The sequence below is a fragment of the Haemorhous mexicanus genome, chromosome 25 (assembly GCF_027477595.1).
Source record: "Haemorhous mexicanus isolate bHaeMex1 chromosome 25, bHaeMex1.pri, whole genome shotgun sequence".
NCBI classification, from domain to species: domain Eukaryota; kingdom Metazoa; phylum Chordata; class Aves; order Passeriformes; family Fringillidae; genus Haemorhous; species Haemorhous mexicanus.
The window spans coordinates 5,735,088-5,760,927 of record NC_082365.1 but is presented as its reverse complement, the minus strand read 5'-3'; the positions used below and the strand labels follow the sequence as shown (position 1 = coordinate 5,760,927).

Here is a 25,840-nt window from a genome sequence, read left to right as displayed (position 1 = left end):
GTTCACTGGTCACAGCATGGCTGGTACATGCCAGGTGTCATTGGCCTTCTTGGCCACCTGGGCTCGTGTTCAACCTTTGATGATTCATTATTGCTGTCAGCTGTAATCGTAGTATTTTCCTCCTCTTTGCTCCATGCTCTTCTCCAACAGACCTTGAAGAAATTCCCTCATTAGGGAGTTCTCCAGGCCTGGCTGTCTCTGTGCCACAGATCTCACAGCTGGAACAGCTGTTTTTCACTACTGGGCTGAAGCTGCAGGCCAGAGACACACCTGAGGGCAGCTGCCTGTCTAACACAGGGTTTGCACAAACCCTCCACACAGCAGTCAGTCATATGTCTGGAAGGTAGAGAACAGAAGCCAAACTCCTACTGGCTCAGGAAATATTTTATTCTTTATACTTTCATTAAAAAATAAACATAGGAAACAAAACCACAGAACACTTGTGTGATAGAAACAAACGCAGAAGGTCAGAGCATTGGCTGAAAGTGCATCATTAGGTCATGCTACCACGTCCCTGATCCCACCCTGTCCCCAAGCAAGGAGTCAGCAGGAAGCTCAACGAGCAGCACTACATGGAGCCCAGGCACTGTGAGGCCAAGCTGATGGCAGAGGGGAGCCCGTGCTCCCAGGAACGCAGTGAGGCAGGACATGCTGAGCAGGGAGTGCTCCATGAGCTGCTGTGAGCCACTGATGGAGCCTCACCTGGGCTCATGGGGCAGGCCAGGGATAGCAAGTGTCACAGGATGTGGAGTTATGAGACAGGGGAATAAACAGCTGAGAACAAAGGGCAAAACAGAATCCTGGATGTCACTCCAGAACACCCCTGGAAGCAGAAAAATCCTAGATAAAAGGAAAACCAACAAAATGAACTTGAGTGAAAGGCTGCCTTGGGTGTGCTGGACTCAGGTCTGTCTGGGGACAAACCCCAGTGACTCACCCAGCACGACCTTGGTGGGCAGCAGCCACTGTGTCCCTGCTCTCCTGGCCTCAGCTCAGGTGACCTCCTCACAGCGTGGGGCACAGCCAAGCTCCTGGTGCCACGCATCATTTGCAGCTGGAGCTGTCAAGCTTTTTGAGGAAACACGATGTGATGAACCTTGCTGAGCACAAACACTGCAGATGCTTCTGTTGCAGGCAGTGAGCTCCTCCCCTGCCTCTGCCCCGTGGCCTCAGGCTCTGGTCACAGTAGCTGACAGCTTTAACCTTCGACTCCTTTGCCTGCAGCCCTGCAGACACAGTGACAGCTCAGGGCCCCTCACACGTCACCCAGGCTGGCTCTGGAGTGCTCGTGGAGCACGTTGGAACATTCAGGACGTACACGATGATTTGAAGCTGGAACACAAGAGCAGCTGGGCTCAGCCTCACACACCCACACAGCTGAGAGCGAGCCGGGGACCCGCGGTGGCTGAAGAGGTGACCCAGGGCTATGTACATGTCCTTGGGAGGGGTCACCAGGCTGGCTGAGACCAGGCTGGGGCAACTCTGCTCTGCCCACAGACTGAGCCACAGAACAGCAGAGTGCAGCTTCTCCTGACCCATTCATCCCCTTCCTCCAGCTTCCCACAGAGCCCCTGATTTCAAATGACTGCTGAGATCACACAGTTATGCACATGCTCTAGTCACAAGCAGCACAGAAAGCTGCTGTTCTGGTGCCTATTCCCACAGCATCCACAACTCTCAAGAACAGTCACTGCAAATCATTTGGGACTCTTCCTCCAGCCGAGACATTTTAGAATGTTTCTCTTTGTGAGTTCCCTCTGCTCACTTCTCCCGAAGGACGCAGACCCCGGCGTCACAGCGCTGCATCCCCAGGGAGGTGACCACTTCCCAGCTGTCAATGATGGGGTCATAGCACTCGATGCTGCTCAGCAGTGAGTTGCCATCGTATCTGCCAGGACAGAAGGTTACACATGAAGGACGGTGCTGGAGGAAGAGGCTGAGGCATTCAGAGCTCTTCCTGGGAGGCTGGAATAGCCCAAATTATAGCCCCTGCACCAGGCTGCCATTGCTGTCTGCTGCTGCTCTCCTGCCTGCCTGGGCCCTGGACTGTGGCATTCACATTCTCTGAAAAAAGCCCTTCGCCCAGGATTTTTCTCCTGGGAAGCTGAGAAGCCTCAGAGAAAAGGAAAAACAATTCCCATCTCATTTGCTTCTCCTGTGTTGTGCTCATGTGGAATGTGTTTGGAGATTGTTTACCCACAGGTGATTGTTCCATTGGATCCTGGTGTGAGTTGTTTTGACTCTTTGGCCAATCAGGGCCAAGCTGTGTCGAGACTCTAGAAAGAGTCAGGAGTTTTCATTATTATCTTTTTAGCATTTTAGTAAGTATCCTTTCTGTATTCTTTAGTATGGTATAGTATTCTTTAATATAATATAGTATAATAAAGCAATAAAATTAGCCTTCTGAGAACATGGAGTCAGATTCATCATTCCTGCCTTCGTTGGGCATTCCCTGCAAATACAATACTGAACCTTTGTGCTGCCTCTTCTGGCTGGGCACAGTGACCCTGTGGGTGTCTCCTCTCACAGAGGAGAGGCCCTGTGCCAGGGGCAGCAGCTGTGTCCCCTGGGGTCACTGCTGAGCACGCAGAGCTGCAGGGCCTGCCTTACCCGGCGATGGCGTAGAGCCGGCCCCGCAGCACGGTGGCCCCCACGTAGCAGCGCGGCGTGGTCATGCTGGTCACCGTGGTCCAGGAGTCGGTGCGGATGTTGTAGGCCTCCACCGAGGAGAGGTGTGCAGTGCCATCAAACCCACCCACCACGTAGATGTGGTCATTGAGCAGAGCCACGCCAGCCCCTGCGGAGAGAAGGTGGCACAGTCACACCACAAGTGACACCAGCAGCACCGGGCTCGCTGCTACAAGGTTAACAGGTCAATTCCTCCCTCTCCACTGGACATTTTTTATGCTTGTACCTCCCCCAGAAGAGCTGATAACCCTGTCTTCTGTTGATGTTGTCTCCAATATGAAACATGAAAACATCTCACTCCACTGAACACTGCTGACTCTGGGGCTGGGGGTCCTGGGCAGCACAAGAGGTTTACCTGGGCTGACACCTGACCACAGGCGTGTGAGCACAGCAGCACCAGGCCTGCTCTGCTGGCAGGCAGCTGGCTGGGACTGTCAGCCAGAGACAGGTTCCTCTGGTGCTTCTGAGTCCCTGGTGTCACCCAGCTTCTGGCTGTGGCCTGGAGAGCAGCTGCACACTGCTCCATGCAAAGCTAGAGGAGGGATCTCCCTGACATTACTCCTCTGGAAGACAAAATGAAAACTGGTTTCTACACTGTTGCAGAGGCAAAGGTAGCTGGAGCAGCCGCCTGAACAGGTGTTCTCACAGTGAAAGCAAGTGTTCTCACAGACAATAATATGCTGCTCCTGGGAATTTCTGAAACCAGCAGCAAATAACCACCAGCCTTGGTTCCTCCTTGGCAGCCCCTCAGGTATGGCACTGGAGGACACTGTGACATTACCAGGCACCTGCTGGCCTCAGGGGCTCCTGGGAGCACAGTCAGCCCTGTCAGGCTGCCACCACCCACGTGGAACTCTTGCACTAATGAATATCCTGAAGGAAAAGAGCCAGCTACCCTGGCATGGATCTGTTTCTTGACAAACAGGGTATAAGAGACTTTCTGTTCCTCTAAACACATCCTGCCTTTCCCTGTCTGTCCTTGCTGAGAGCCCCAGAACAGCTGGGAATGGCCAGGCTGGCCCAGTGGGATCTCCAGGAGCTTTGGCTGAAGAGACCAAACCAAGGCCTAATCAGGGAAAGTGGGTCCAGCAATGCAATATGGCCAAGGTCTCTGAGAGATAACCTCCCTCCAGAACCTGTCCTAAGAGGTGAAAAGAACAAGGAGGAAATGATCTCTGTGAATAAAGCCAAGATTACTCTTAGTCCTGGTCTTGGAATTCAAACACCTGCACGTGGATAAATCTTAGAGGGTTTTTTGGGGACAAAAGAAATTCTGCAGGGTCCAAGGTCACCAGCACTCACACCTAAGGTGTGAGTAGTTAGGGGTGCTATGAGTGGCAGCACAAAAACTTGAGCAAAAAAGGGTCCTTGGGCACGTTTCAGATCTTGGTACTCCAGGTCACAGTGCCAAGGAAGGAACCAGGTGAGCCAGTGCTGGGGTCAAGAGCCTCACCAGGTTCCTGCTGGCTTGTGGCACCAAGGAGCTCATGCTGCAGCCAAGGCACAGCCACTAAAGCCACCAGCTCCTGTGGGGAGCACAGACCTGGGAAATGCCTGCTGTAGAAAGCTTGAATTCTGCTTTTGCCCTTGTCCAAAGTCAGCCTTCTCTGGTGCCCAAAGCAGGCCCCATGAGGGAAGCCATCTGATCCTCAAGCTTCCTAGAGATTCATGGATTGACCTCACATGGTGCCTCTGACCTAGAAAAACCTGCAGATTTTATTCTGTGTTTTATATGTATGGCCTTCCTGGATGTGGAAAGTGCCCAACTCCTAAATCAAATCCATTCTTGGCTGATAAACCAACACTTAACAGGAATATCCCTGTCACAGGAATAAATATTTAAAGACTGGGGTTTTGGTGAATGCCACTGCAGGCACAAGAAAATTGGAATGTTTTTGGAACAGAGCCCAGTTTATTGAGTACCCAGTACTTGCCCCTAACCAGAACCACTGCACAGGGATCACATGGAGCAGGGCTGCCCAGGCTGGCTCTGAGGGCCAGTTATTGAAAGAAGTAGAGAAAAAGCAACTTCAAAAGGGATTTTGGAAGAAGGTCTAAGCACATAACTGTAAGCACGGGGAGGCACACAGGTGTGGAGGCACAGAGCAACCTTCCTGTACACACAGGCAGGGCCAGGGCAGCCCACCAACACGGTCTGGAGGGCAGGGCAGGAGGCCTGAGGCACACAGCCAGAGCAGGAGGTCAACACACCTGAGCACACAGGAGCTACAGGAGCCCCATGAGAAATGAAGGAGAATTTAAACACAAAGATACTCCAAAAGTAGGATTTAAACTGTATTTTTTGTCCTAGATACAACTGCCAACTTAAAGCTTGGATAGAACACTAGGCAGAGAGACAAGTGAAGAGTTGGTGGGGAATAATTATTGTGTGACTGCACCATTTGTGTAAGCCCACTGCTGGGTGACAGTGCTGTGACAGTGCTGCCCCAGTGCAGGGCTCAGGTGAAGGAGCCTGGCAGGGCACACCTGCCTTCACCACATCCCAGAGAGCTGATGAGCAGACCCACTCCTGTGGTCAGTCTGTGCCTTGGGAGCTCTTCTCCATGCCAGGCATTGCTCCCAGTTGTGGAAGTCAGTCAGCATTTCACATTTCATCTGCCTCCCTGTAACCTGTGACCCTGCCACTACATTCCTCCATACACACCTTGGCCTAGGATGGAAGCATGTGAAAATTAATATTTCTCTTGAGAATTCAAGCCAGTAAAATCATCCTTTCTCAAAGCCAACCCACCCACTGGGGCCAGAGCATCCTCCAGGGCAGAACACAGCAGCAGTGACTGCTCCCTCAGTGCAGCAGGAAACACACTGACCTCAAGGCACTGTGGGTGTGGATGTGACAGTCTGGTCAGAGAGAGAAAGCTAGATAAGCTTTCCCTTGAACTGGTCTGAGGGAGCTGGAGAGAAAGAATGATAGTCAAATACTAAACAGTCCACAGGTGGTGTTTGTAATAAGTTGTTTTCCCATAAGGCTGTGTACAGATGGATGTCTTCTTAATTAGCCAGTGGTGAGGGTGTTTTGGTTAAAAGACCAATCAGGTCCACCTATACTGAATTAGAATATAAAAAGGAATGGGTTCCTAAAAAATTGCTATTAGCCTTCTGAAAACACATGGAGTGTGTCACTCATTTATCATTGTCACTTCTGACTCAACGGTGACACTGTGGGCTCTTACCTGAGCGCTTAGTGGCCATTGGAGTGACATTTGTCCAGTGTCCAGTGTGGGGGTCATACCTCTCAACAGAATTCAGGATGTTCAGCCCATCGTAGCCTCCTGAAACAAAACACAGGAGCAAACCATGGGGCTGACCTGGGGAGAATGATTTCTGTGCAGAGAGCAGTACCATGCCTGGTGGGCCCCGAGCACAGCGTGGCACTGCCATCAGCACAGCCCATCCTGGTGGAGCAGAGCATCCTGCAGCCAGCCCAGAGCCAACTCTGCCCCCACACTGCCCTTGGCCAAGTGGGAGAACATCACCTCCCCAAACCAGCAAACCAGGCCAGCCCCATGAGCTGCCTCTGAGCACACTGAGGCCACTGCTAGTGCAGCCCTGCAGATGTGCAGCTCCCAGGTCTGTGCTGCAGCTGCACGAGGCTGAATGGTGCAGGCTGGGATCTCTCAAGAGCTGTTTCACAAGCAGATACTAACATCTCTGTGCTGCCCCAGCAAAGGAGCAGTGTGCTGCCATCCACCCTGGGGAACAGCATGAGGAAGAAGAATGAATGTGGTTGGTTTATTCAAGGCCAGGTTGGGCAGGGCTTGGGGCAACCTGATCTAATGGAAAGTGTCCCTGCCCATGGCAGGGGGGTGGAATGAGATGAAGTCCCTTCCAACCCAAACCATCCAGTGGTTCTATGAAACTGGTGCCTAAGATCTGTGACTCCCCAGGAACAGGACTGCAACAGAGGTGGGTGCAATGCTGGGCCTGCCTTTTCTGGGGCCTAGAAGGTGACCCAGAGAACAAGCTTCAGAGTGTTTTGTCCTCTGGCATCACACTATATTCATAGCTGGTGTAGTGCTCTGAAACTGAAATGAGTGCTACAGGAAGAAGCTGGAGAACAGACAGCTCAGGATACATTTCTGCAGCACTACAGCCACCATTGCAGGTGCACCCTCTGTCCCACAGTTACCTGCTTTACCTCTGGGCATTGAGACACCGCCCAGGCCGCACAAAGCTTCAGCTGGCATTGCTTATCCTCCACACTCCTGCCATCCCTCAAATGCAGTGTGTGTAAACTGTGTTTAATTTGTAGTGTGCAGCATTCCCTGCAGTGATGGCAGCTGCAGCCCAACACATTGTGATGGGAATAGTGAGGTCAGGCAGCACTGACACAGCTGTGAGTGCCGTGAGGTTAAACCTCGTCTAACACGGACGTGACAGGTTGGGTTGGTTGCTGCTTAGGCAGCACTTGAATGGTCACTTGGGTAAAAAGGCAGGCTCTGCACAGATCCCAGAGGTGCTGAGGGTACCTACCCAGGCAGTAGATGACTCCATTGGCTACCACAAGCCCTGCTCCCTCCCGTGCTGTCTGCATGTCTCCCAGCATGCTCCACTGGTCGATGTTGGGGTCGTAGCGCTCCATACTGGTGTGCCGGCGGCTCCCGTCGAACCCGCCCGAGACGTAGATCATGTCTGCAGGGACAGAGGTGGCACCCAGCCAGTCAGCCAGGGGCATGGAGCACCAGGGCCCTCACACATGGAGCAAAGCTACAACATGGACTGCAAACTACAGAAAACAGACCATGGCACACTAGGAACCAAGATGAACCCAGGCTCAGCCTGGCTCACAGGCCCAACAAACAAACACAAGTTCCATCTGGCCCTTAAATCTGCTTCTTGCTGATGGATGAAAGAGAACACACACAATCTGGCTATTTTTTTTCATGCTGCAGAACCACCGAAACACTGCCATGCCCAAACCAAACCCTGTCCATGGTGATCCTCATGTCAGTACCTCCCCAAAGTCCTCACTCCTTCTCTGCAGATGTTCCAGTCACTGCAGAGCTGGATGGTCACAGCTGTATTTGGTGTCATCTGCTCTGTGTTGCCCAACACTGTCACCACCCTCAGAGCTCTCCACTCCATAATCTCTCACAGAGCCCCTTTCCCCCAGTTCACAGATACATGCTGCAGAAATGCAGCGGAGGCAGAGCTCCTCTCAGGATATGTGGGCAAGTTTTCCATTTCTGCATCCCAGTGATGAGAAAGCAGAATCTCAGGCTCCCCTCCTCCCCCAGAGCCAGCCCACCCTTCACACAGCAGCTCAGGGCATCTCAGGCCGGAGCTGAACAGGCTGCTCTGCCCTGGCAGTGACCAGGACCTACCTCCAAGTGTTGTGGCTCCCGCCAGCCCTCTCCGCACGTTCATGGGAGCCACGGAGTACCAGATGCCGTCCTCGTCCGAGGTGTAATCCAGGCATTCCACGGAGCTGAGGCGGGAGCGCCCGTCGTAGCCCCCGATGACGTAGATGCGGTCGTGCAGCGACACCGTGGCCACGTAGCGCCGCTTGCGGGTGATGCTCTGGGACAGCAAAGCAACACCAAGGTCACAGGCAGAAACAATGCTGGGCATGGAGACCAACCCCTGCTCTTCAATCCTCTCCTGCTGCTCCTTTGGGAAATGGCCCACTGCCCCAGGGCAGGCAGCACTATGGATTTAAATGACATAGCCTGAGAGACTGCGCCTGCCTGCCCCAGCCATGCTCTCTTCTCAGGACCGTGTCTCTCTGCAGTCAAGTATTTCACACTAAATGTCATTTATCCTGTGCTGCTGTATAACCTTCAATGCATTTGGGATGAATTTGTTAGCCTCCCACTGGCAACGGGGAAAAGTAGGGACTCTGAATATTTGATGAAGCTTTCAGCCTCCAAAAAAGATCAGAATTTTGGAACACCAGGTGATATTGAGTCTGCCCTGACTGGCAATACTGAAGAAAAGGCAGTTCTCCACCATTTCACACAGATAAAGGTGATTTTAATTTGGGTAGAAATACTCCTCAGTGCAGGAGTTCTCTCTTCCCATTATGCTCCAGAACACTGCAAGCAGTGGGATCACGCAGCACCCTTAAGACTGCACTGATTACACGGTTCCTATTGACATTCCAATTACCATCACTAACCTTAAAGCTTCACACCCCTTCACTAAGAAACATGATCGTTCTCACTCCCACAACCAAGATGTGGGTCTCTGCAGGCTCAGCCGATCAGGTCTATGACAACAACCCCCTCTACCTCAGTCAGTATGCAAGCTGAAGTGGTTTCAGCATTTACCATGAAAATTTCTAAAGAATTTCTGTCAGAAATCCTCAGCAGATTGCACAGGACAGCCCAAGGAGACCGTTATTCAGCTGGTGCTGCAGGATCAGCATTTGCTCACAGCCTGGTCAGCCCAGTGGTGGTCAGAAGCAGATCCTTACCGGCAGGAAACTCCACTCCTGGGTCTTGGGGTCGTATTTCTCCACCACATCAATGGGAGACTGCTGGCTGCCGAAGCCACCGATCACCAGCAGCACTTCGTTAGCTCCTGAGGCACAGAGGGACAGCAAAGCCAAGTCAATCCCTTCACAGCCAAAGGGTCACCTCAGGGGAATAACCTGAAGAAAGTCGGAGCCTTCCCTGGCACAAAGCTGCCTCTAAATCCCCGTTTTTGTCTCGGCTCTGGAGAAGGGACCTACTCTGGCTCAGGCACTCACACTCCCTTGTCACTACCATATTTTCTGGAAAAATCCCTTCACCAGGATTTCTCCTCCTGGGAAGCTGAGAAGCCTTGGAGAGAAATGAAAACAATAATTATCTGATTGCTTCTCCTGTGTTTGCTGCTTTGGAATGTGGTCTCAGGGATCGTTTACCAACAGGTGCATGTTTGATTGGTTTCATGTGAATTGTTTTTACTTAATGACCAATCCCCATCAGCTGTGTCAGGCTCTGAGGAGTCACGAGTTTTTATTATCATTCTTGTTAAGCCTTCTGTCAGTATCCTTTCTCTTTCTTTAGTATAGTTTTAGTATAGCATTCTTTAATATAACATAATATCATAAAATAATAAATCAGCCTTCTGAGAACATGGAGTCAGATTCCTCATCTCTCATCTCATCCTGGGGACCCTCCAGGATGGACACTCTCTCTGTGCTCAGCAAGAAAGAGAAGGGAGAAACTCTTCAGAGCATGTGGCAGACAGTTGACTGAGGTGTTAGGAGCCGGCTGTTGGAGGGCTGCTTAATCTAACATCAGAGGCACTTGGAAAACACAAGCTGCCTGAGACAGGTGGTGAAATTCACTCCTTTATATCTCCTTTTGTACCCTTTCCCCTGTTTTTCCCAAACCTCTCACCACCCCATAGAATCTGTAGGACAATGGCTGCTTCCCTGCAGCCTCCTCACAACACAAAGTCTCCTCTTGGTCTCAAAAGACATCCAGGCCTGATTTAGGGGACTTAGTTCCTGGGAAAATTTTAATTGGTTTTCCAAGCTTCATACAGCCTGACTTGTTTCTCAGTTACATGGTGAACAGTCTCTTAAATCTTGTGTATTTAATTTCAAAATTGCCTTCCCTCTATTTTCTCTGAGATGAATTCTCTGAATTTTTCTTATTTCTTCCATGACTGTTAATAACAGCTGTGACCTGGAAAGTTGTAACTTCCCCTCTAATCACTGTCTGAAAGCAGACTTCTGTCTCAGGTTTGGAACAGCTTAGCATTCCCTCGACTCCCTGGGCCCTTTCTGGAATAGGGAGTTTATCACTAGAATTTAGGACTGTTCAGCCTTTCATTGCACAAGGACTGAACACCAAACAACAAACATTTAACAAGACTTTGTCTGTCACAAAGCAGAAAGCTGCCACCTCAGATGAAGAGTAATATAAAAAATAACTGGGAAGGATTCACAAGAGCTCCAACATCCTGGAAAGCCTCTTTTCCAGTAAGAAAGCTAAAAGTGCAATCACTTCAGCTCCTCCCATGCAAAGTTAATACATGCCTTGATCACAGTTTAAAGTGACACTCTGCTGATATCAGACGGTATGGAATCAATTAAAATAGCTAGGGCTGAATCCAAAGGATGAACCTCAACATTAATGTGCAGTTTTAACCCATACAATTAAACAATAAAACAGTTTTTTAATGTCTTTTTTTTTATCAGCTGAAGTATTTCAACTAAGAATAAAATGAAATGTGTTTTTCTAAAATCATAGAATCACAAAATGGTTTGTGTTGAAAAATATTAAAGCTCAATGTCATTCCCTGTTCAGGGACAGTTTGCATTATCCCAGGTTGCTCCAAGCCCTATCCAGCCTGGCCTTGGACACTTCCAGGGATGGGGCAGCCACAGCTCCTCTGGGCACCCTGTGCCAGAACCTCACCATGCTCTCAGGGGAGAATTTCTTCCCTAGATTTCCCCTCTTTCAGTGTGAAACCGTCCCCCATGGTCCCATTGCTGCAGTTTCTGATGAAGAGTCCCTTTCTGGCCTCCTTGTAGGTCCCTTCAAATACCGGAAGGCTGATGCCATGACAGGCTGAGCTGAAGTGCAGGTCTTTGAAACTGGCACAGGAATTCCCACAAAATGTGCTGATGCCTGGACTATGCAGGGACAGCATAACAACATTTCCTTCAGGCCAGAGAAGTCTGATCAGTGTGTCTCTGACAAACCTAATCTGCCTTCCTCCTTCTGTGGTTAAACTGCTTTCTGTCCCCTAAAAGAGGCCACAAAGGGATTTTGGAATCTCTCTCCACCACACCTGCAACAGCACTAGAGAACACACAGGGAGGATTCCTTGCAGGGAGAGTGGTCCCTGCTGGCACTGATGGCAGTGCACCAGGACACAAGCATGGCACAGAAGAAGCCAGTAAAATACTTTTCCTTCTTCTGTAGCTCAGTCCTACTTTTATGTTGCTCTTGAGCGCTCACAGCCCTAAGACAAGCATTTTCTGAACAATTCAGTGACCGTGCTTGGTAGAAGTTACTGAAATAAAGGAAGATATCATTTATTTGCCTTAACAAGGCTAGGGAGAAAAAAAAAAAAGCACCTCTGAAGGGGAAGAGGGACATCTCCATCTCCCTCCTTGCACCTTCCCCTGTTCAGTTTGCTGTGAAAACTTGCTGTCACTGTAAGGCAGCTGCCACTCACCTCACAGCTCTACTTTGGACTCTGATACCTACCTCTTCAGACAGAAAGAAACTCTTCCCACACTTCTTGGACAGCTGCATGCTGGGACAAATGCATCTGCAGGCACCAGCAACTCAGGAAACTGGTTTTGAGGCCACAGCAGGGCCTGGGATTAAAGGCAATCAGCTAGTCCCCACACTGGCACTAAGCAATCATACTCTATAACAGAGGCACCTCTGTCCTTTGCTCCAGTCCCCTCTCTGTCCTGCTGGGGACCGTGGCATGACCAGTTACTGCTGTGAAGAACATCAACACAGTTGCAAGGCATTAGACAAGGTGCCTGACACAACATCTGCCAGTGCCCTGGCCCCTCTCAAGGTCCTTTTTCTGCTGCTCACCCAGACGTGCTCGTGTCCTGGGTCCTTGCATCTGGCTCCGGAGCTCGGGCCGAAGGTGGAATTTCTTGGCTTCGTCCACGAGGTCTCTGCACTGCAGGCTGCAGCGGATGAAGGGCTGGGGAGAAACATGAGTCACTGGTGCATGCAATGTATTTTAGGAAACCTCAGAAGAACTGTCCTAAAGCCAACTCTCATCAGCTCAGATAGCATGAAAAGGACTTGTGTGCGGGTCCTGGTACAGATACTGCATGCAGGGAAATGCAAAGGCAACTGAAGATGCTGAGAAGATATGGCTCCATCCTCACAGTCTGGCACTGAAGGCTCCCTAAAGAAAATGGCTGCACTGGAACACTAAGGAAAAGCCACTTCTGCTCCATTTAAGCCAGCAGAAGTATGACTGGGAGGGGAACTGGCAGTGAAGGCACACTTGATCTGCCCCACATAACTTGTCCTGCACCTGCCATTGGAGAAGAGAAGGGAAAACACAGCACAATGAAACTGTTTAGCTGATTTACTGCCCTGATCACTGTGCACACAGGACATGGAGTTGTGAAGAGGCAACAGGAACACTGAGGTCTTGTTGAAGAGTAAGGGGCACCCAAGGACAGCCTCATCTCCTTGCACAATGCTGTGTAATTCCCTTCCCTAGCCACGGGCTTGGACCAACCTCCCTTCAGCTCAGCACTCATTTTCCCTTGGGTGTTGGGTGTACATGCTGCTTCAGAAAGTTCAGATTCAACTCTACTGGTTCCTGGTGTCTGTGTGAGGCAGCCACATGGGGCCAACACTCTACTCTCCACACTGCCCCAAGCTGGAGATGTGCCACCAGTGTGTGGCACTGCCAGACTGCACAGGTCACCCTCCACATTCACTCTGAGAGCTGAGGGCTGTATAGACTCTATCTCAAGATTTGGAACAGATCTATTTGTTTTGGTACCAGTCCCTTTTCCATTAGCTTAAATTTCAGTTTGAAGCGGACCATGATAATTTGACTGAATACCCTTTAGCTCTGGCACAACCTAACACAACAGCCCATTAGGTTGTCCTGATTTGATAACATCCCTAATCTATCACACCTGAGAAGACTGTTGCTAAATCAGCCTTTTCCTGACATAAATGCCTGTCATTCACCGTTCAGCACCTCTCAGGTGACAAGGGGTCGTAAACCTTGAGTACATCCCATCTAACCTGAAGGCTGGTTTGACCTTCTCTGGGCCTTCCTTTGAAATCTTGCCTGGGGTCACTTCCTGTCTGGAACTAAATTTGCACTTAAAAGCTTAATTGTCGCTTTGCATCATCCCCATTTTGGGCTGCCTCTGCGGCATCCCAGAACACAAAGCAGCAGTGTTAGCTGCGGCTCTTGGCTGTGTTGGTCCTGGACCCACACAGCTGCTGTCTTTCCCACTCAGAGGTACTTGATGGCCATCTGCATGTCAGACACCTTCTGAGGAGCCATGATCTCCCTGAGATCAATGCCAGCAATCTTCAGCTTCAGCCTGGGGAAAGGGGACGTGTTAGGAATGAAGGCAGAAAGCACTTGGAGACTGTAAGGGATGACAACAGAAAGGTGCTGTGGATATCTGACTACTGGCTCTGGAGAGGGCACCCTGCGGCTGCAGAGCAGGATGCTGTGACTGCTGGCACAGCAAACACAGCTCGGTGTGCCAGCAGCACTGCGCTGAGCAGGGACAGCTGCACGGTGTCATCAAACAGCAGCAGCAGAGAAAGGGCTCTGCAGCCGTTCTGGGGGCCAGCAGAGGCCAGGCAGGAGCAGCAGTGGCCGCTGTACCTCGGTGTCGATGACGTCGGTGATGTAGCGCGGCGTGAGCAGCGGCATCCGCACGTACTGCAGCAGCTCTGGCAGTGACGCCTCGCGCTCCTTCTTGGAGTGCTTCACCCAGTTTATCACCGCCTCGAACACCGGCTCCTCCGAGTCCACCTGCACACAGGAGGCACATCCTGATCAGGTGGCAGCAGAACAGGAGCTACTGCCATGGAGCACACAACATTCAGCTGCTGCACTGCTTCACAGTGAGCAAGGGAGCAGGACCCTTCAGCTACGAGTCCCTTAGGGAAATCCCCATAAGCACAGAGAATTCCCTCACTTTCTTTTCCATAAACCTGCATTTGCTTTTTCCCCTGCAGCTGAGATCAACCATGGGCAGTCCAAGTCCCAGAGCAGTGAGTGCTGCGGTGCAGAGCAGAGCCTGGAGCTGAGAGCTCCATCCACTGTCAGTGGGAACTCACAGGACAGCTCCCCCAGTTCTCTGGAGCAGGAGCTGTGATCCTGGAAAATTCCAAGTGTTATCAAAGAGATGATGAGAATCAGGTTTCCTTTGCACAGCAAAGGGTCTGCCCTAGGCCCTGGCAGCCCTGTGCCTACGCACTGCCCCTCAGACACTCCAGCTAGAGCAGGTACATTTACGGTTTCAATCCACCTTTTAAAAACTACAAAGGATTTCAGAGTGGAGAATCCCAGGGCATGAATGCTACTGTTTATTTCTACTGTTTATTTTATTTTATTTTATCACTAGTTTATTTCTGTCTCCATTTAGGACCAGCACATGCTGGTGCTTACACCGCTTTTGGAGATTACACTGACTAAATCATCCAAATTTGATCCTGTAATGAACCATAGATGCTTTGGACACCTATGATTACCAAAAGCAAAAGAATTGTAAATATATATATATGTATAAGAATTATAGATTACTTATTACTTTTATATAAATTATACATTACTTAGACTTTGTTTTCTTTTTGCACATCTATCAGATCATCCGATGTAAAAGGAAATCAGACATGAATTTATTATCACACAGTCTGTTAACTGAGACTAAATATGAAGATAAAAGAAGAGCCTGTGATGAAAGGACTGAGCCTTCCCACCAGCCTATGACTGGTCCCCTTTGAAATCCAGTTTGAAGCTGTCAGGCAGAATGTTTTGAAGCAGGGAGCCACTGAGGTTAATTATGTAAGGCATTCTTCTACACCATTGTTTTATATTTGTTACAGTGTAATTTGGAATGGCCTCTTTCTCTTGGAATTACAGGGGAAGGACAATTAGAGCTCACAAAAGGAGAGCAGACTACTGTATTGTTTCCAATTTCCCCACCTCCTCTTTAAATGCAATAATCCTGTGTTGATTTATTCCCTCCTGAACTGAAAGTCCTCAGATATATTTAACAGTTTTACCATTCATTGACTCATTTATGTTTTCTGATAAATGATGAGTAACACTAAATGCAGGATCACAGTGAGGACTTGTCATTGCACTTCTTGAGCAGCCCTGAGATTTTCTGAGGGTGTTCCCTTACCACGCTCTTGATTCCACAGAGGTGCTGGCACAGCAGGAGAGAGATCTGCTCCTTATCCTGGACTGGTCTGGAAGGGGCTTCAAAGCCCATCCCATTCCACCCCCTGCCATGGGCAGAGACACCTTCCACCAGAGCAGGTTGCTCCTGGTCCAGCCTGGCCTTGGACACTCCCAGGGATGGGGCAGCCACAGCTGCTCTGGGCACCCTGTGCCAGGGTCTCAGCATTCTCACAGGGAAGAATTTCTTCCCAACATCAAATCTAAATCTCTCCTCTTTAAAACTGTTAACCCTTGTCCTATCACTCTCTGCCCATGTAAAAAGTCACTCTTCCTCTTTTTTATAAGCCCCTTATAAGGTTTCCCTAGAGCTGTCTCTTCCCCAGGTGAACAGCCCCAGCTCTCCCAGCCTGGCTCCAGAGCAGAGGAGCTTCAGCCCTCAGAACATCTCTGTGGCCTCCTCTGGACCCTTTCTAACAGGTTCACATGTTTCTTGTGCTGAGAACCCCAGACCTGGACACAGCACTCCAGGTGAGGTCTCACAAAGACAGAGAAGAGGGGGAGAATCCCCTCCCCTGCCCTACTTGTCACATATTCTTAAGGTACAATAGTGCACGCCCAACACACTGCCTGCTGCGAGGTGTGAACCAGCCCTTCCAATCCACATGGAATGTAATGTCACTTTTCCTGAGCAGATCATCCAAGAAGCTTGGCTGGGTCATTCTGAAGTTCCTCATTACTTTCTGCTCCCAGCCCAGAAGCTGCTCTCAGTAGCATCACAACCCAGAAGAGCTCAGCCCCTCACAGCACAAAACTGCAGCTTGTCAAACACCAAGCACACTCAGCCTCCTCCACTGCAGATCCCAGCTGGAGCTGGGTCCTTCACCACTGCCTCACATGCTTTTTCTCAAGCAGCCTCACCAATGAGGGGATGTTGATATGGCTGAAGATCACTTTCAAGGAATACATCAACAAGTCTCCTCTGGCTATCCCTGTACTGGAATCCCAACAAAGATATCCCATACACTGGTTTGCTTCCAGGCATTCCTGTTCCCCTGAACTCTGAGCAGTGATTACTTCAAGCCCTTCCACTGCAGTGAACATCAGCTCTCGACAAAATCCACCTTAACAAATAGTCAAGCTCTCTCCTCATTACCAGGGAATGTTCAACTTCTTCATAGAATAGTTGGAAAAATGTATTTGACATGTTCCAGTCACACAGCACACTCTCGAGAAGCTCACTTTCAGGGAACTAAATCTCCCTGAAACCCCTGGCAGAGTCAGACCACCTTGCACCATCCCAGGATTCCTTGTGCAGCAGCAAACAGAAGTTAAGGCTTGAGGCTATTTCTGAAATGTAGGCATTGAGACAACTTATCTTCTCCAGGGAAAGGAGAGAATGAAGGGCCAATAACTCTGCAAAGGGAACTAACTGTGATTGACTTGCAAGAAACACTTGTGTGACAACAAATTCTTACAGAGAAGCTACATGGTATTGATAAAATTACAAACTAGCAAAAATAAAAATAGATGCTTCCTAAAAATTAAATTTCAAATTCAGGAAGTGTGTGAGGAGTCAATCCCAGGACTATGGACTAATTACTGACTGGTTTCAATGTTTTATTTCAATGCTTTGCACAGTAATGGTACTTTTCAGGTTTTACCTGAATTTCATCACACTTGATGAGCTTTTCAACCTCTTCTTGATTTAAGAGGATAAACTCTTCATGCTGAACCACCTCTGGAAAATGTTTCTGGCTGAAGACCTCTGCAGCTTGCATTAGATCCACACAATTGTGTGTCTCAGCAAAATCCCGAATGCCCAAACAATTTGATGGATCCAGCTGGCTTTCTAGAAACTCACAGCAAGCTTGTTTCACACCTACGGAAAATTGGAGGGGTGAATGAGCACTGCACACTTACTATCAATCCACTGCTTTGGCAAGGGCTTCAAAAAAGAAAGTTCTAAGCAATAATGAAAATCCAATCCAAATAACAAGTACTACACAAACAAACACATGCATGTATTGCTTTGGAGACTGAAGACACTTGGAGCAGCCAGACCACATGTTTGGGCTGGTGTGAGCTCTGCCTGTTCTATTCCAATGAAAAAATTACATCAATCTGATACTACTAAGATTCCAATGTGAGTTGTACTCAGCTTCATGGATTATAAACCACTAATGTGTCTGCTAGTGGATATGGCACCAGATTTCTAGGTCTATGATAACTTTTAGGTAAGCTGTCTGGGATAGCTCCATAGGTGCATGTGCAATGACAACAACCAGTTTGTTACTGACCCAGACATACTGTGATGGAAGGTCAAATGACATCTAGGATTGCTTATTATAATAATCTGAGCTGTAATGTTTATGTGCTATACAGCTGACAATTCCTCTTGGGAATCCTCCTGCAGAAGTACAGTAGGCCAAAAGATGGAACCTGTTTTAACATTTTGTTTTGCACCCAAATCCATTCCTCTACCAATGAAACCAGAGTGCACAAGAAAACAGAAGTTTGACATAACTACTTAAAAATATCATTCCTCCCCCAGTCTCTTTTCCATGCACAGAGGGTCAAACAAACCAAACCTCTAAACAGCAGCAATCATGCAATTTGTGCTAATCTTTGAATTACCTTTCAGCTGAAGCAGACATGCTGCTGGAAGCAATTCTTGGACGTTTTCTACTGTCACATGCACAGTTTCTGTATATACAAAGTCCAGCAGGATTTCCATGGTGGAGGCTGTCAGGCCCTGGATATCCACACAGGGTTTATCTTTCTCTGAGAGCTGTAAATTAAAAGGGAGACACAGCCTTATTTTTCATTAATGTGATCAGAAAGTCCACAACCCTCAGCAGGTTTGAAAATAAGATCTGTTAGAGCTTTCAACAGAGATTTGTCCTTTCTATTCTGGTGCTCACTGAAAGGATATAGGGAATTTCCCGACAGAATTCATTTACAGGAATGAGTAAGAGACAATGTTCTTTATGGATCAAAAGGATAGTCAGACTGCACAGTAAAACCTGTGAGCTGAGATCTGAGTCAGCAGAGATCACATGTGTCACCTGTGCAAGACAACTAAACTGTCTCTTCCATGCAGTACTGCAAGCTTTATTCCAAGGGAATTCCTCCCTGAGCTGGATGTGTGTGACATGCTGCAGTTCACATGGACTCCCCACCTAGGTGTTGGCCCAAACCAGGTTCTTTTACTCAGTGTGAAAGAGGCCAATCCACACCCAGAATCTGGGTCTTAGATTCATTTCACTTCAGCACAGGAAGGGGGGCTGGGGGCCAAAGTCCCCAAATCCCCAAAGCAAGGCAGACTGGCAAAACTGTTTACTACTAACACATTTTAGCCAACAAAGGTATTAATGTTCATTGGCTACAAGCTATCTAGTTCTCTTATTGATTAGCCTTCTATCTTCTATTGGTTAAAGATTTCCTTGCTTCTCATGCTAATTAGTCCCATGCTCAGTCTTTCTCTTTCTCTGATTCAGGGAACTTCTGGAGTCAGTGGCCACAACATGCCCCTGCCAGAATTACCTTCTACCCATTCAGAGCTGAATTCAGCACAACTGCTGAGCTGGCTTTATCAATTTCTTCCTTATTTTGGGAGTTTTGCCAACTGTCTCTGTAGGCCAGAAATGTAGCTTCTCTGTGTCCCCTATCAGTAGGACATCCTTCTGCCTGAGCTTTGGTAACTTCTCCCTGGGCATGTCCAACCCTAAACCTGAACAAGTCAATTCTACTGACACGTAATTTTCCCTTCCAACACCTGGATCTTCACCACTCCTCTCTAAAACCAAGCCAAAGAAAAAGCTTTCTCAACTCATCAGTTTCCTGATTAATTCTTGAAGCTCATGGTGAACTTCATTCCTGAAATGAAACAAAGTAAAACGACAGTTTGTGCAGTGATGGCACTTACACAATCCAGACTTTTTCCCCTGACTATTTTATCACCTCTATAATTAATTCTGGAATAATTATTCTTCCAAGGAACATTATCCTCTCAATGGTCAATCTTTGGGAACAGCAAATTCTGTGAATCCATCAAATTTGCACAAAACAGATTATATTTCACACAGCATCAGTTTCATGGTTCAGTGCCTCCAGCACAGAGCTGCTGGCAGAGCACCTGATGGTTCCTGACCAATGGACTGGCTGGTGGGCTCACTGATCACACCCTGCACGTTGCTGCCAGCTCAGCAGCACCTCAAGAGATAATGATCTTCCTGTGGCATGCTGCAAAACCAGCAGAAGAAGAATAGGAAGGATCTTAACTTCTGGACTTCTCCAGAAGTTAAGGATCTTCCTTAACTGGATCCTTCCAGTTAAGGAAGACCCTTAACTTCTGGAGCAGTCACCACGAGTGCAAGCACAATGCAGATGAAAGCCCATGGCTTCTCTTGCCAAGAATGAGCCCAAAGATGGTACAGCCAGCTGGGCAGAGGCTCAGGGAGCAGAAAGCATGGCCAAAGCACCATCACTGAGCTTCACATCTGCCACAGCGGGGGAAAAAGGAGGTGATACAGAATACAGAAAATAAGAACAGTGGAAGCTACTCCTGCAGAGGCACTCCATGACATAGCAGAGATCTCTGCTGGGACTGAGCCTTGTCTATCATGCAGAGATACACTTGCACAGAAGTACAGGAGGTAAGGGTGATCCTCGAAGGAATTTGAGAGGAGAGGCTTTTCAAATCTCTTGACTCAGTGAGCAATTTTTATGGCTTCCAAAGATGGGAAGGAACAGCAAATTGCCTTGTCTGACCTGCTGTGTGACAGGCCAGGCATTGCATTCAGAAGCTAAAACCAGTGCCTGCCTTGGGCCAGACAAAACATTCCAGAACCAAGACTAAGCTGTTTGTATCACAAAGGACAAAGATGCCACCAAAGTTCAGAACTCATCAGACAAGATGTTCAGATGATTCTAATAAGCAAATTAAGATACAGACCACACATATTTAGGATCAAAGATGTTACAAACTTCTACTGACCTCCTGATAGCTGTAAGCATCAGTTCTTCACACATGAGCCTGGAGCTGATACAGAAGCTCTTGACCCACAATCAAGCAGCCATGTACATACTCTCTTTATATTGATGACCACAACACAAACCACAAGGACAACACTAATACCATACAGATGATTACTTCCTGCTTCCCTTGTACTTCTGCTACACTGCACTACTTGGTTGTTATTTTGCTCAGTTTACTCACATGCTAAGAATGCCTAGTAGGAAGGAAGTATTTCATGTAACATCATCTAATGTGTGTGATGCAGAGTTGGGATCCTAACATCATACCTTAAAGAAGAGTCTAAGTGTGGAGACAACTTGATTCTGAACACAGAATCATGGATTGGTTGGAAGGGACCTTCTGTGGACTCTCTCTGTCAGTTTGAAGCCATTTCCCTTTCTCCCGTAACCCCAGTGAAAACAGTCTCTCTCCATGCTCTTGTTGGTTCCCTTCAGGTACTGGAAGGCCACCCCAGAGCCTTCTCCAGACTCAACAACCCAATTCTCTCAGCCTTTCAGGCTCACGAGGATTCTGAGCTGAGCTCCAGCCTGTGTGTGCAGCATTAGAGAACTGCCTGCAGTGCTCAGTGCTGGGACACAGACAGTCCCTGGTTCATCCATGCAGCCACGTCCTTGGACTCAGAATGCAAAATGATGGTCATACAATGCTAACCAACACACAGCCAGGCAGCTTTCCTCTCCAAGGTGTTCACTGTTTACTTCTGAGGTTGTTCAGTGGCACCAGACACATCTCTGCTGTCAGAATTTCAGATTGGTTTCCCACTTTGTTGTTTAATATCACAGCTCTGCTCACTCTCCCTGAAGGGAATCAAGTAGCCCATACATAGGAAGCGTGCAGCAGTACAGATCCCAAAATCAACCACAGCATTCAGGAAAACAACTAAGGACAGTAACTTCAAGGCCTCAGGAGTTTTACCTCAAGACACCGAAGGTGCTGAAAGGCTTAAGGCAGGGGGGCTGCAGGTTACAGCTCTTTTGTGAGACACAATGTTGCTTTTTCCATTCCACCCATAAATCATTGTGCTGGCTTTGGCTGGGGTAGAGTTTATTTCCCTCCCAGTGGCTGGCACGGGGCTGTATTTTGGATTTGTGCTGAATGTAGGGATGATAATGGAGATGTTTTTGTTATTGCTGAGCAGTGCTCACACAGAGCCAAGGCCTTTTCTGCTTTTCATACTGCCAGGCTGGCAAGGGGGCTGGGGTGTGTGGGGAGCTGGGAGGAGACACAGCTGGGACAGATGACCCAAAGTGATCAAAGGCATGTTCCAGGCCATATGACATCATGCTAGTATATAAAGTGGGGGCAGAAGGAAGGAGGGGAGGGATGTTTGGAGTGATGGTGCTTGTCTTCCCAAATCACTGTTACATGGCCTGGAACCCTGCTCTCCCTGGGATGGCTGAACACCTGCCTGCCCATGGGAAACAGGGAGTGAATTCCTGGGTTTGGTTTGTTTGCACGTGTGGCTTTTGCTTTCCATATTAAATTGTCTTTAAATCAACCCACAAATTTTCCAGCTTTAACCCTTCTGACTCCCTCCCTGATCTTGCTGGTAGGGGAGCAAGCAAAGGGCTCTGAGGGGCTTGGCTGCTGCCTGGGGCTAAACCATGACAATCAAGCAGCAGAATGGGTCTAAAATTTTGCAAGTCCTTTCTTACCCAAGGCTACTTCTTGTTTTTGCCCTTACTAATGCAGAGACACAAAAGTACTCTGGAATAAATCCCAATTTCTTCTCACAGGGGAAGAGAATTGCTGGCATGACAGTGTTAATGTGTGGCTCACTGTACCCTGGAGAGCAATCACAGCACAGAGAAGCTGATCATGTAAGAACCTCGAAACACCAGTTATTTACTTTCAGAATAATATTTCTCTGTTCTGAGAGGAAAGGATCCTCAAATTTCTAGAACACAGCCTCCAAGAGAAGACAGAACAGTTTCCTTCTGAGGTGGAGCCAGTAATCAGCTCTTAAAAGATCCCAAGTTATGTTAACTTGGACAAACAAAGACAAATACCAGTGCACAGCCAAGATCCAGGAGAGATAAAACTAGTCTGCAATTTTCACTACAAGGAACAACCCTGCAGGTAAAACTGATGGTGCTTCAGTTCTCCCACACTGCTCAGCACAGGGGCAAAGGAAAGTGCTGCAAAAAGCCTGGGGTTCATCAGGTGATCAGTGGCTTCTCCTCATGCTGCAAAACGGGAACAGAAAATGGGAAGAAATTAATACTAAGCTAGACTGAGAACTTTTTAGTATGCTAAAAGTCAGAAGTGAGAGAAGGAAGGAAACCTTGAGACACAGAGAGGCAAAGGCAGTTCTTTATGACAACAGTATCTGCTGAAGTCTCAGTGTTGTACTGGCTATGCATAGATGTGACACCAGGCACACTGTGGCATAACCCCAGGAGAAAAGGCCAGGAATGCCATGGCATAACCCCAAGATCAATTCTGAACAAAGCCTCGTGCAGCCCAGCCTGGCACATCAGAGCAGCCAAGCAGTCCCCAGAGCTGCTGGAAGCGAGCAATGGAGTGCTGAGGAAGCCCTGGCAGGGCCATGACACCACACACACTCTGAGCTCCCTGGAGTCCCTGCCTGGCCAAACCCTGCACCCACAAATGCCTGGAGAGTGTCCAAGCACTGTCCCATCACAGGCCCTGACACACTTATCGCTGACACACACAGGGAGCATGGTCACTCTTGAGGCTCACCAAGCTGCCCCTTCCTGGAAGGAAGCTCTCCCACAAACATTCCCTGTGTGCCCCTTGGCAGGGTGGGCACTTTAGGGTTTCTATAACAAAGAAGCAAGTTTGGAAGAAACACAAACCAAGCAAAAGAAAATAAATCCTTAAAGCAGAGGCATTGTGGGAGCATGAGAGAGCAAGCAACTCTGCCCACTGAGCACAGCTGTTTTCCCAGGAAGAATTTAATTTCCTGGGAAGAGTCACATGTCTGAACGAAGGTCACTATGATGTTACAGTTAACATGAATGTTACGAAGCAGGGAGACACAGCTCAGACCCAGAGCACATCAACCCCCTGCCTTTGTTAGCAGCCACAAAGAACATTCTGGAGCACATGGAGTGACTGGATCTCTGCACACTGCCTAGACCAAGTCCAGAAGTCAAAAGCACTGACAGGAACGTGGAGGCAAACCCAGAGAAGCAGAGATACCTCTGTACTGCTGAGCACCTAGAGCTACTGGAGAACAGAGAACTTCAGCCTCCAATGACTGAACTTGCTTTGTGTGTTTTCTACATCTAATTACATTTCCTTTATGCAGAGAAAGAGCACAAACCTGATGAATTTACAAATTTCATGAAGATATGGACAAAAAAAATATATTGCTCTGAGGTCAGGCCACACATGCATCATTTTGGTTTCTTTGCACAGGACTGTAAACACCTGCTGCCCTGACAGCACTGAGATAAGTGGGCACACAGAGAGCTCTGCCACAGCCTTCGTGCCTGGGTAAAACAAAGAAAAAAATCATTCTCTGCTGCAATGACTCTTGGGCTAGCAGGGAGGGCTTTAGGACCTGTGAGCTACTTAACAATGTTTTTCCCTACTCATGGGGAAGGCGGCAGAATAAGGAAAGCATCTTCCATAAGAAAAAGCTGCAAAGATTGACTCCAACTTGTAAAGCCAAAGCCAGGCAAAGCATCTGACATTGGACAGTGAGTGCCAGCTCCAGCTGAGGCAGTGACTCAGGGAAACTGCACACAGGTAGTGCAAGTCTCACAGGAAGGGCTGAGAGCCAAGGTGCTCACAGGTGAGAGGTGCTGGGAGATGTGCTGCTGGGTGCAGCACCTGGGGCTCAGAGCCACCCCAGCCCCAGCGACACCCCCATGGCAGGAGAGCAGCACAGCCCAGCTCTCAGCCAGTGCCAAGGGCAGCCCAGGGCAGGCATCAAACACCCTCCCTTGCACTGCAAGGGCTGCCCAGAATCCCCAGCACGGCTCCCACAGCGCTGTGCCAGGGCAGGAAAGATGCCCGGAACCACGGAAACCACAAATCACCACTAGAAAAATAAATAAATGTATCAGAACTCTCTGGCTTGGCAGCTCAGCCTGGCAGCTCCCTGGGCACAGGGTGGTCACAGCAGACCACGAATCAAGGCCACAACCTTTTAACTCCCCACCAGGTCACAATAAATGGCTTTGGAGCCACTAAGACACAGAATCACCTCGAGGGGCTCCAGGGCCACCAGGACAGAACCCAGAGGGCTCCAGGGCCAGCACAGGGGGATCCACAGAGACCAAGGGAAATCATGGAGAAATCCAGGGCGACCATGGGGGTTCGTGAGGCACCCACAGCCACCATGAAGGGATCAAGAACCACAACGGGGCATCCTGAGCAACCACAGGGAGTATCCAGTGGACTCCAGGATCACCACAAGGGGATCCTGGGCCCCCACGGGGGATCCTGGCCCAGCTGCTGAGCAGCTCAACAGAGAACAGCCCAAGCACTGGGCGGCCCTGCCTCCTCCACCCACGCAGCACCCAGGGCCGGCGGCAGCACCGACCTCGCTGGTGAACATGGCGCAGAAGTAGTCGCTGCAGGCGGCCAGGACGATGCGGTGGGCCGGGAAGTCCTTGTGCTCCACGCGGAGGGTGACGTCGCAGAGCGTGTTGCTCTTACGCAGGGCGTTCATGGCGTTGAGGATGGACTTGGCGTGGGAGTTGGTCATGATGTCCTTGGGGGGGGCCATGGCGCGCGGCACCTGCGGGCACAGCCAGCACGGCCACATGGCACGGCGCCCGCCGCCGACAGGGGGCGCTGCCGCAGCGCCGCCCCGCCCGCCCTCAGCGCCCGCCCCGCCCGGCGCCCCCGCCCACCGCGACCCCGCGGCGCGGCCGCCCCGGCGACACCTGCCCGGAGCGGCCCAGGGCGGCCCGGGGCCGCCAGCCCGACCCGGCCCCGCCTTGCCCCGCCCGGTCCGGCCCAGCCCGGCCCGGCCCGGCCGCACTCACCGCCGCGGGGAGAGGTCCCGGCCCGCACACCTCGCCTCCCCCCGCCCTTCCCTCTCCCCGCGCCGCGCGCTCTGATTGCGTCATCGCGCCGCGCCGCGCGCAGAGCGCCCCGCCCCTGGGTGCCGGGCGGTTGCCGAGCAACGAGCCCTGGGCGGGTCCCACAGCGCCCCCCAGCGGCCCCCGCGGGACCCGCAGGACAGGGACCCTGAGGGGCGGGGAGGGACCGGAGCAGCGGGGGCTGCTCCCTCAGCTGGAAAGGGGCTCAGCCTGGAGAAAAGGAGGCTCAGGGGGATGCCTCTGGCTCTGCACAACTCCT

At 49.8% G+C, this 25,840-nt stretch overlaps 1 protein-coding gene across 1 annotated transcript; it reads right to left on the bottom strand.

The window, feature by feature from the left end:
• Window positions 1–369: 369 nt before the first annotated feature.
• Window positions 370–25,614, bottom strand: KLHL12 (kelch like family member 12). Its single transcript, XM_059867505.1, has 12 exons — window positions 25,525–25,614; window positions 25,077–25,274; window positions 18,157–18,310; window positions 17,184–17,401; window positions 13,996–14,145; window positions 12,207–12,321; window positions 9,125–9,231; window positions 8,034–8,229; window positions 7,183–7,341; window positions 5,883–5,981; window positions 2,611–2,797; window positions 370–1,888 (listed from the first exon to the last, which is right to left on the bottom strand). Exons 1-12 carry the CDS (start codon window positions 25,606–25,608, stop codon window positions 1,762–1,764), a joined length of 1,794 nt encoding a protein of 597 aa, XP_059723488.1. The 5' UTR covers window positions 25,609–25,614; the 3' UTR covers window positions 370–1,761.
• Between the last annotated feature and the right edge of the window lie 226 nt (window positions 25,615–25,840).